The sequence below is a fragment of the Procambarus clarkii genome, chromosome 5 (assembly GCF_040958095.1).
Source record: "Procambarus clarkii isolate CNS0578487 chromosome 5, FALCON_Pclarkii_2.0, whole genome shotgun sequence".
In the NCBI taxonomy this organism is placed as follows: Eukaryota; Metazoa; Arthropoda; class Malacostraca; order Decapoda; family Cambaridae; genus Procambarus; species Procambarus clarkii.
Window position 1 is genome coordinate 43,826,506 of NC_091154.1, and position 12,229 is coordinate 43,838,734.

The following is a 12,229-nucleotide window of genomic DNA, read 5'->3' on the forward strand; positions in this document are numbered from 1 at the left end:
TGGAATGCTGAGCTCAGATGCACATTCTCTCAGAACCCATGGTGAAACGCCATCTGGGCCAGCTGCTTTGTTCTTCCCGAGCTCCTTTAGCATATTTTCCACTTCGTCTCTAGACACCTCTATCCGCTCTATGTTGTTCTCTGGAATTCTTATTGTGTCTGGTTCTCTGAAGATTTCATTTTGTACAAACACACTTTGGAACTTTTCATTTAATGTTTCACACATTTCCTTTTCATTTTCCGTGAATCTGTTTCCCATTTTCAACCTCTGGATATTATCCTTTACCTGCAATTTGTTGTTTATGAATTTGTAGAATAGGCCCGGTTCTGTTTTACATTTATCTGCTATCCCTTTTTCAAAATTTCTTTCTGCCTCTCTCCTTACTGCTGTATAGTTGTTTCTCGCATCTTTGTATCGCTGGTATGTTTGGGGGTTTGGCCTCTTCCTATACTGATTCCATTTTTGTGTCTTTTGGTCTCTGGCCCTCTCACAATTTCTGTCGAACCAACCCTGTTTTCTGGCCCTGCATCTCTGTTTTGGTATGAATGTTTGTGTGCCTTCCTCGTATAGTTTTAAAAATTTGGCATACATTTCATTTACTTCCCTGCCTAGCAACAATTCTGTCCAATTACACTCATTAAAAAAATTTCGAAGTTCCCCATAGTTGCCTCTCCTTAAATCGAGTTTATCAACTGTTTCAATGTCCCCATTTTCTTCTAGATGATATCTTAAAGCATATTTAATGTCTAACAGGACGTGATCACTCTTTCCCAAGGGAGGAAGGTACTGGATGTCAAAAATCTCTTCTTCTTTCCTGGAGAATACTAGATCCAGTACTGACGGTACATCTCCTTCCCTCATTCTTGTGGCTTGCTTTATGTGTTGATACAAGAATATCTCCAGAATGAGGTTCACAAATCTGCATGTCCAAAAGTCCTCCGTTCTTGCTTCATAGGCCTCCCAGTCTATTGCTTTAAAGTTGAAGTCCCCCAGTATCAACAGTCGTGATTTATCTTTATCTGCTTGTACAATAATATCTCTCATGACCATTATGAGGCCCTCTCGTTTGTCATCCAGTTCTTCCTTTGTCCATGTGTTGCTTGCTGGTGGGCTGTAGGTATTTACAATTATCAGCTTATCATCCTGATTCCAGACCTGCAATGCCATTATGTCAATATGTGTGTGTGTGTATGTGTATAAAGTATATATAGAAGCTGATCAGAATTACATTTCACCTTTGTAAATGCACATTAATGACACTAAGTAAAAGGCACACCGAACACTTTATGTAGGGCATACGTAAATCTGTGTATCTATGTATTTACTTATGTAGGTTAGCTTAGCATTTTAAAAGCACCGAATCACCTTCTGTAGTCGATTGTTCAATAAACCCTTGAACTATATGTTTAACACATCTCTAACCCTGTCCACGGAGGACAGAAGAAAATGTATATATGCTGGTTAGCATTGTAACTGTGTGGCCACATCTGTGGTAGAAAATAATAAAAAAACAAAAAAACTAGTACGTGTAGCGTTACGGGCAGATCCCTGGAATACAACTCCCATGAAGAATCGTTTTTACAACCAGGTACCCATTTTACTGTTGAGTTAAACAGAGGCTACAGTTAAGGAATTGCGCCCAGTAAATCCTCCCCGGCCAGGATACGAACCCATGACATAGCGCTCGCGGAACGCCAGGCGAGTGTCTTACCACTACACCACGGAGACTGTGAATTTTTCTAACTTTTCTAACTACAATACAGTACCAAAGTTACTCTTACCTTTATGGAGAGCTCTTGATGGCGTATGGAAGATGGTGATGGGGGAGGAGGAGAGTTGTTACTGTTTGGAGGGGAAGTCCCCTTCCATTATCATATCAGGCAGTGATGTTTTCTCTGAGGTACTCTCTCTCTCTCCTACGTTTTGCCTGAATACCACTAGGACCTGGTTGTGGTTCAGTGCTTGTTTGTCTCACTACAAATTTGTCAAGAGACATTTGTTTTTCCATTCATTTTAACATTTGTTTGTAATGATGCATCACTTTAGCACCCATAATGTCCTTTTTCTTAGCTAGTATGGTGAATATCGTTGACTGAGATTTGTTGTACTGCCTAGCTGATCTCTTGTTTCTGCTTTATGGTCATTCTTACATGGGATCTCATATGTTGAGCCTTACCACTGACTTTCCTGGGACTCATGGCATATTATATAATAATTACTTTAATGTTCAAAATGCAAAAAATCACCACAAAAGCAGAATTTCTTATAGGCGCGATCGTCACTAAGCAAGTAGCTGTAGTAAACTGAGGCAGGTCGGACCACGTGACCGGGAACCACGCGCTCGGCTGACCCGAACGTGTACCAACAAATATCGGATGTCGAGTCGCATTTTTCGATGAAATTTATATCGTAACTCGAAATTATCGTAAGTAGGGGCAATCTTATGTCGAGGTGCCACTGTATTACAGAAAACCCCTGACTGTGATAAAACTGACCAGGATTCTGATAATAGCAGGATTGTGGTGATATTTAGCGCTGTGCTACATGGAGGGAGGAGTAATGCTGTGGGAGGGAGCGTGGTGGCGTCGTCTTCTGACTATGTGTGGTCCAAGAGGCCTCGTAGCCTGGTGGATAGCGCGCAGGACTCATAATTCTGTGGCACGGGTTCGATTCCCGCATGAGGCAGAAACAAATGGGCAAAGTTTCTTTCACCCTGAATGCCCTTGTTACCTAACAGTAAATAGGTACCTGGGTGTTAGTCAGCTGTCACGGGCTGCTTCCTGGGGGTGGAGGCCTGGTTGAGGACCGGGCCGCGGGGACACTAAAATCATCTCAAGATAACCTCAAGATAACCATTGGCCACCTTTTATTGACTGCACTCACCATACCAGCTTAGTGGTTTGCTATGGTGAACAAAAATGTAGATACTTATTATATAACATGTGTACAGAGTTTAATAACAGCAATAGGAGTAGGTTGGGAGCCGCCATTTTGGTGAGGGAGGTGCATCGTCTGCACAACTTATCATGTTGTTTACTGATGGCCACTATGGTCTTTGGATACCATACCAGCTTATTTGTACAGGTATGGTGAATAAAACAGGTAGATACTTATATATAATGTGTGTATATAGCGTAATAACACCACAAACAATATTATTGGAGGAGAAATATTAGTGCGTCTGGCCTAGAGGGCGGCCGCCACCAGCTGACTGTGAGAGTCGCTATGTCTTTGTGCCTTTACTCACCATACAAGCTTAGATGTACAGTTATGGTGAACAAAACATGTAAATACTTATATATAATGTCTGTGTATAGTGAATAAATGCAAAAACAATATTGTGGGAGGAGAATGAGGGCGAGTGAGGTGTTGTTGAGGGAGGGAGTGGCTGGCTGGCTGGTATTGTGGCGGTCACTCCTCGTTGCATTTTGACTCACAATACCAACTTAGTGGTTCGTCATGGTGAGCAAAACATGCAGATACATATAACCAGTGTATATAGTGTAATAACAGCAAAACTATTTGTTTATTGTTTTATGAATATAATAATTTAATCACTATTATACACACTATAATTTTGAGTACAGTGATGGTTCACACATATTATTATATATATATACAGTATATCACAATTCACTCTATTGAATAATATTACTGCAAAAAAACTAAGAAAAAATCAGAGACATTGAAATAACTAGGTTATAATATATTTGTGGCAACTGCCGCCTGACAGCTCGAGCGGAGTAGACCTTGTCTGGTAGAGACTCTGTCAATGCCCCTTTTTTGCCAGACTTCCCTACCCTATTGCGGCTAAAATATGCCACCTACGATTTTTTGTTATTTTTTCCGTGATCAGGGAACAAAAATGAACACTTTTATAAGACAAAAGATTTTTTTTATTTTTTTTTTTTTTTTGTTGAGCCTGTGGGTGTTAAATCCATTTGGACCCCTAACGGTTTGAGAGTTAACGAGCAAAACCACATGGTGCTTCCTAGCATCTCGCGGGTTCTTGCAAATTCTCGGACGCCTCCAATGCCAATGTTGTTGTTGTATCGCAAATGACAAGCATCCCTCTTGAATTATTTGCACTTTTTTCTGTTTTTTTTTGTGGTTTTGTGACTGCAATTTGTAAGCACGATGTCGCCAAAGAAGCTGCTTGCTAAAGACAGTGTTGGAAAGTGGAAGAAAGCGACAATTACCGTGGAAGTGAAGAAGGAAATCATAGCAAAGCACGAGCATGGTGTGCGTGACTGATCTCGTCAGGGAGTATGGCATGTCCTCATCAACGATTTGTACCATTCTGAAGAGGAAGGAACAATTTAAGATGTTTGAAGTGGCTAAAGGAGTTACCAAGGTTAACAAGAAACATCCAAAAATCCTAGAAGAGGTTGAAAAGCTACTGCTAGTCTAGACGAATGAAAGGCAATTACATGGCAATAGTGTGTCTGAAGCTCTTGTTTGTGCAAAGGCCAAGAATTTGTATGTGGACCTTGTCAGGAAGACACCAGGTGCGTCATCTGAAGAGGAGGAGATATTTAAGGCAAGCCGTGGATGGTTTGAGAAATTTAGGAAGAGAACTGGTATCCACAGTGTTGTGCGACATGGGGAGGCTGCCAGCTCTGATAAAACTGCTGACGAGAAATTTGTACCAGAGTTCCAGGAATTTGTTGCTAGAGAGGAGTTCTTGCCTCAACAAGTTTTTAATTGTGACGAGACCTGGCCTGTTTTGGAAGAAAATGACAAAGAAGACCTACATCACACAGGAGGAACAATCTTTGCCTGGCCAAAAAGCGATGAAGGATCGGCTTACTCTCGTGTTCTGAGCCAATGCAAGTGGCGATTGCAAGGTCAAGCCGCTGCTAGTCTACCAATCAGAAAATCCACATGTGTTCAAGGCATGTAAAGTGTACAAAGCGCGACTGAACGTGATCAGGATGTCTAATAAGAAATCCTGGGTCACACGGATATTCTTAACTGAATGGGTCAATGATGTTTTTGGCCCTTCAGTGAGGAAATATCTTGAAGAGAAGCAGTTGCCACTCAAGGCCTTGCTTGTGCTTGATAATGCTCCTGCACATCCTCCACAGATGCGAGAAGAATTGTTTCCCGAAAATCAGTTCATCACCATCAAGTTCCTTCCTCCCAATACCACTCCACTCCTCCAACCTATGGAGCAGAAAGTCATTACAAACTTTAGTTAGATATCACCTCTACATGAAGGCCTTATTGGAGAGGTGTGTTGATATGATGGACAATACAGAGCTGACCCTCAAAGAATTCTGGAAGAACCACTTCAATATCCTGGGTGCCTTACGTTTGATCGATAAGGCCTGGGAAGGAGTGACATGGAGGACCCTAAACTCTGCATGACGTAACCTGTGGCCTGAGGGTGTCCATGGGCAAGACTTCGAAGGTTTCTGTTCTGCACTTGCATCTGCAACTGTGGAAGACCCGGAAGTGCATCTAGTGGGTGATATTGTTGCTCTGGGGCAAACTTTGGGTCTGGAGTTGGATGCTACTGATGTGCAGGAGTTAGTGGAGGAGCACAGTGAGGAACTGACCACTGAGGAACTCCTGGAACTTCAGAAGGAGCTTAATCAAGAGGAGGCACAAGAGCTCTCATCAGGGGAGGAGGAGGTAGGGGAGGATGCTGCTGCCTCTTCAAGTGAGAACAGGGAAGTGTTGGGAATGTTTGAAAAGGTGACCGCATTCTTAGAAAAACATCATCTTGATAAAGCAGTGACAACCGGGTGTGAGAACACGTTTAATGACAATTTGCTGTCTCGTTTTAGGGACATCCTAAAACAAAGACAAAAGCAATTGTCAATAGATACATTCTTTGCAAAAGTAAAGAAAAGAAGAGCCAGTGATAATGAACCACAACCCGGTCCCAGTGGGGTGAAATTCACAAGAAGAGACAGCTCGCCTGACTCAGAGGTGGCTTCTGCTTCCACACCATAACCCTTCTCCTTCCCACCTCCCCATCGTCTCCCTCAAGCCAGCAACGACTCTTCATAAGGTAGAGTAAAAGTGAAAACAGTACAACAAAACATTTATAATAACATGTGCAGTATTATATTTACATTTAAAAATGTCATACAAGTATGGATGTTTTTGGGAGTGGAACGGATTAAATTTATTTCCTTTATTTTAAATGGGGAAATTTGTTTCTTAAGACGAGTTTTCCACATAACGAGCTCGGTGCTAGAACGGATTAAATTCGTTAATCGAGGTGCCACTGTATATAATATATAATATTATATATAATATATAATATATTATATATAAAATATATATAATATAAAATATATATATATATATATATATATTTTGTTTTTTTGAGATATATACAAGAGTTGATACATTCTTGTACAGCCACTAATACGCGTAGCGTTTCGGGCAGGTCCCTGGAATACGATCCCCGTTGCGAAGAATCTTTGTTACAACCAAGTACACATTTTACTGTTGCGTTAAACAGAGGCTACAGTTAAGCATTTGCGCCCAGTAAATCCTCCCCGGCCAGGATACGAACCCATGACATAGCGCTCGCGGAACGCCAGGCGAGTGTCTTACCACTGCACCACGGAGACCTGTTAAAGATGTATAATATATATATATGCAATTGACGATCACAAAACACTGATCATTTTATGCGGAACATCCACAAAGAAATATGAAATGAGGTGAACGTTTCGGCTTTGTTAAAGCCTTTGTCAACACCAGACTGACTAAGGAGAAGGGAGAAGGGGGAGGATATATAGGCCGACACCTGACCAACCCATCCCTAGGGTTGGTCAGGTGTAATTAACCAAAAACAGGTATAGCTTAGCTTAGAATGGTCAAAGAGGATTAAGCGGTCAGAGAATAAGGATGAAAGATTAAAGAAAAGCCTCATGAACACACAATATATGAATATACAATTATAATGAGACATTGTAAGCCTCTCTATCAGAGTTGTTTCTTAAATTGTTGTGCAATATTATAACTTAAAAATGGATCAAGTTTGTACATTCCAGTACTAACATTAAGAAGATTTGGACACTGACTGATTAGAGCAGACTCAATCAAATTCCGTTCCACGAAATCCCCACAATTGGTAATGCTTTTTGCCCCATTCCAGTTAATATTGTGATCGCATAAACTCGTATGTAGATACAATGCATTAGACGTTTGGGCAGTTCTAATACTATAAGCATGTTGTGACAACCGCAATTGTAAGGACTTTCCTGTTTGTCCAAGGTACACAGAACCACAATCATTGCAGGGAATCGAATACACACAACCTGCTGTATCAGGGGAGTTTTTTATTAAATTGGATTTGATCGTACTATTAGTGAACACCAAATTTATATTAAGTTTCTTAACAATCAGAGACAATTTTTCAAGTCCACTCGCATAAGGTACCACCAATGAGTTAATAATTTTTGATTTCGCCTTAGGGACGTGATTATAAAACGTATGCTTGGCTTGTACAAACGAGAAATCCAAAAACCTCTTAGGATATTGTAAACTCTTCCCAATTTCATATATTTTAGCAATCTCTTCCTCAAAAAACTCAGGGCTGCAAATCCTCAAAGCTCGTAGAAACATTCCTGAAAAAATTGGGAAGAGTTTACAATATCCTAAGAGGTTTTTGGATTTCTCGTTTGTACAAGCCAAGCGTACGTTTTATAATCACGTCCCTAAGGCGAAACCAAAAATTATTAACTCATTGGTGGTACCTTATGCGAGTGGACTTGAAAAATTGTCTCTGATTTTTAAGAAACTTAATATAAATTTGGTGTTCACTAATAGTACGATCAAATCCAATTTAATAAAAAACTCCCCTGATACAGCAGGTTGTGTGTATTCGATTCCCTGCAATGATTGTGATTCTGTGTACCTTGGACAAACAGGAAAGTCCTTACAATTGCGGTTGTCACAACATGCTTATAGTATTAGAACTGCCCAAACGTCTAATGCATTGTATCTACATACGAGTTTATGCGATCACAATATTAACTGGAATGGGGCAAAAAGCATTACCAATTGTGGGGAATTTCGTGGAACGGAATTTGATTGAGTCTGCTCTAATCAGTCAGTGTCCAAATCTTCTTAATGTTAGTACTGGAATGTACAAACTTGATCCATTTTTAAGTTATAATATTGCACAACAATTTAAGAAACAACTCTGATAGAGAGGCTTACAATGTCTCATTATAATTGTATATTCATATATTGTGTGTTCATGAGGCTTTTCTTTAATCTTTCATCCTTATTCTCTGACCGCTTAATCCTCTTTGACCATTCTAAGCTAAGCTATACCTGTTTTTGGTTAATTACACCTGACCAACCCTAGGGATGGGTTGGACAGGTGTCGGCCTATATATCCTCCCCCTTCTCCCTTCTCCTTAGTCAGTCTGGTGTTGACAAAGGCTTTAACAAAGCCGAAACGTTCACCTCATTTCATATTTCTTTGTGGATGTTCCGCAATATATATATATATATATATGTCGTACCTAGTAGCCAGAACTCACTTCTCAGCCTACTATGCAAGGCCCGATTTGCCTAATAAGCCAAGTTTTCATGAATTAATTGTTTTTCGACTACCTAACCTACCTAACCTAACCTAACCTAACTTTTTCGGCTACCTAACCTAACCTAACCTATAAAGATAGGTTAGGTTAGGTTAGGTAGGGTTGGTTAGGTTCCGTCATATATCTACGTTAATTTTAACTCCAATATAAAAAAATTGACCTCATACATAATGAAATGGGTAGCTTTATCATTTCATAAGAAAAAAATTAGTGAAAATATATTAATTCAGGAAAACTTGGCTTATTAGGCAAATTGGGCCTTGCATAGTAGGCCAAAAAGTGAATTCTGGCTACTAGGTACGACATATATATATATATATATATATATATATATATATATATATATGTATATGTATATATATATATATATATATATATATATATATATATGTATATGTATATGTATATATATATATATATATGTATATGTATATATATATATATATATATATATATATATATATATATATATATATATATATATATATATATATATATATATATATTAGTATATTTTGGTAGCAGTCTTTCCTGTAGACATATATTATTAAATATGACCGAAAAAGTAAGATTAATTATTCTAACACGAATTTTCTCAATCTTTCGTACATTACGCTTCACTGTTGGAGGTAAATCAAAAATCACTTCTCCAAAATTCATTTTTATTTCTAGTCTGACGCGACACGGGCGCGTTTCGTAAAACTTATTACATTTTCAAAGACTTCACAAATACACAACTGATTAGAACTTACGTCTCTCTGATATTATATCTACGTTTGAGTGAGGTGGGAAGGGTGATGTGGCATTAACACAAGACAGAACAGGAGGGGATATTAATAGGGTATTAAAAGTATCAACACAAGACAGAACAGAAACAATGGGTATTGAATAGAAGTGTTTGTAGAAAGCCTATTGGTCCATATTTCTTGATGCTTCTATATTGGAGCGGAGTCTTGAGGTGGGTAGAATATAGTTGTGCAATAATTGGCTGTTGATTGCTGGTGTTGACTTCTTGATGTGTAGTGCCTCGCAAACGTCAAGCCGCCTGCTATCGCTGTATCTATCGATGATTTCTGTGTTGTTTACTAGGATTTCTCTGGCGATGGTTTGGTTATGGGAAGAGATTATATGTTCCTTAATGGAGCCCTGTTGCTTATGCATCGTTAAACGCCTAGAAAGAGATGTTGTTGTCTTGCCTATATATAGGCAAGACAACAACATCTCTTTCTAGGCGTTTAACGATGCATAAGCAACAGGGCTCCATTAAGGAACATATAATCTCTTCCCATAACCAAACCATCGCCAGAGAAATCCTAGTAAACAACACAGAAATCATCGATAGATACAGCGATAGCAGGCGGCTTGACGTTTGCGAGGCACTACACATCAAGAAGTCAACACCAGCAATCAACAGCCAATTATTGCACAACTATATTCTACCCACCTCAAGACTCCGCTCCAATATAGAAGCATCAAGAAATATGGACCAATAGGCTTTCTACAAACACTTCTATTCAATACCCATTGTTTCTGTTCTGTCTTGTGTTGATACTTTTAATACCCTATTAATATCCCCTCCTGTTCTGTCTTGTGTTAATGCCACATCACCCTTCCCACCTCACTCAAACGTAGATATAATATCAGAGAGACGTAAGTTCTAATCAGTTGTGTATTTGTGAAGTCTTTGAAAATGTAATAAGTTTTACGAAACGCGCCCGTGTCGCGTCAGACTAGAAATAAAAATGAATTTTGGAGAAGTGATTTTTGATTTACCTCCAACAGTGAAGCGTAATGTACGAAAGATTGAGAAAATTCGTGTTAGAATTATTAATCTTACTTTTTCGGTCATATTTAATAATATATATATATATATATATATATATATATATATATATATATATATATATATATATATATATATATATATTAGTATATTTTGGTAGCAGTCTTTCCTGTAGACATATATTATTAAATATGACCGAAAAAGTAAGATTAATAATTCTAACACGAATTTTCTCAATCTTTCGTACATTTCGTTTCACTGTTGGAGGTAAATCAAAAATCAATTCTCCAAAATTCATTTTTATTTCTAGTCTGACGCGACACGAGCGCATTTCGTAAAACTTATTACATTTTCAAAGACTTTAGTTCACAAATACACAACTGAATAGAACTTACGCATCTCCGATATTATATCTACATTTGAGTGAGGTGGAAGGGGTGATGTGGCATTAACACAAGACAGAACAAGATGTGGTATTAATAGGGTATTAATTTCATCAACACAAGACAGAACAAGAGTATTAATAGGGTATTAATTTCATCAACACAAGACAGAACACGAAACAATGGATATTGAATAGAAGTGTTTGTAGAAAGCCTATTGGTCCATATTTCTTGATGCTTCTATATTGGAGCGGAGTCTTGAGGTGGGTAGAATATAGTTGTGCAATAATTGGCTGTTGATTGCTGGTGTTGACTTCTTGATGTGTAGTGCCTCGCAAACGTCAAGCCGCCTGCTATGGCTGTATCTATCGATGATTTCTGTGTTTACTAGCATTTCTCTGGCGATGGTTTGGTTGTGGGAAGAGATTATATGTTCCTTAATGGAGCCCTGTTGCTTATGCATCGTTAAACGCCTAGAAAGAGATGTTGTTGTCTTGCCTATATACTGGGTTTTTTGGAGCTTACAGTCCCCAAGAGGGCATTTGAAGGCATAGACGACGTTAGTCTCTTTTAAAGCGTTCTGTTTTGTGTCTGGAGAGTTTCTCATGAGTAGGCTGGCCGTTTTTCTGGTTTTATAGTAAATCGTCAGTTGTATCATCTGATTTTTGTCTGTAGGGATAACGTTTCTATTAACAATATCTTTCAGGACCCTTTCCTCCGTTTTATGAGCTGTGAAAAAGAAGTTCCTGTAAAATAATCTAATAGGGGGTATAGGTGTTGTGTTAGTTGTCTCTTCAGAGGTTGCATGGCTTTTCACTTTCCTTCTTATGATGTCTTCGACGAAACCATTGGAGAAGCCGTTATTGACTAGGACCTGCCTTACCCTACAGAGTTTTGAAGAACTCTGTAGGGTAAGGCAGGTCCTAGTCAATAACGGCTTCTCCAATGGTTTCGTCGAAGACATCATAAGAAGGAAAGTGAAAAGCCATGCAACCTCTGAAGAGACAACTAACACAACACCTATACCCCCTATTAGATTATTTTACAGGAACTTCTTTTTCACAGCTCATAAAACGGAGGAAAGGGTCCTGAAAGATATTGTTAATAGAAACGTTATCCCTACAGACAAAAATCAGAGGATACAACTGACGATTTACTATAAAACCAGAAAAACGGCCAGCCTACTCATGAGAAACTCTCCAGACACAAAACAGAACGCTTTAAAAGAGACTAACGTCGTCTATGCCTTCAAATGCCCTCTTGGGGACTGTAAGCTCCAAAAAACCCAGTATATAGGCAAGACAACAACATCTCTTTCTAGGCGTTTAACGATGCATAAGCAACAGGGCTCCATTAAGGAACATATAATCTCTTCCCACAACCAAACCATCGCCAGAGAAATCCTAGTAAACAACACAGAAATCATCGATAGATACAGCGATAGCAGGCGGCTTGACGTTTGCGAGGCACTACACATCAAGAAGTCA

General features: G+C 39.0%; 1 protein-coding gene across 1 annotated transcript; it reads left to right on the forward strand.

Annotated features, from left to right (window-relative positions):
- Positions 1-4,934: 4,934 nt before the first annotated feature.
- LOC138351915 (tigger transposable element-derived protein 1-like) lies at positions 4,935-5,961 on the forward strand. The gene is made up of 2 exons (XM_069304049.1): positions 4,935-5,180; positions 5,389-5,961. Exons 1-2 carry the CDS (start codon positions 4,935-4,937, stop codon positions 5,959-5,961), a joined length of 819 nt encoding a protein of 272 aa, XP_069160150.1.
- The last annotated feature ends 6,268 nt before the right edge of the window (positions 5,962-12,229 follow it).

What these genes read in the sequence shown, in the direction of transcription:
- LOC138351915 (XM_069304049.1), top strand. Translation starts at nt 4,935, where the DNA reads ATGTCTAATAAGAAATCCTGGGTCACACGGATATTCTTAACTGAATGG. An exon ending in TCCAACCTATGGAGCAGAAA is followed by an intron (nt 5,181 to 5,388) that starts GTCATTACAAAC and finishes CTGTGGCCTGAG; the next exon opens with GGTGTCCATGGGCAAGACTT.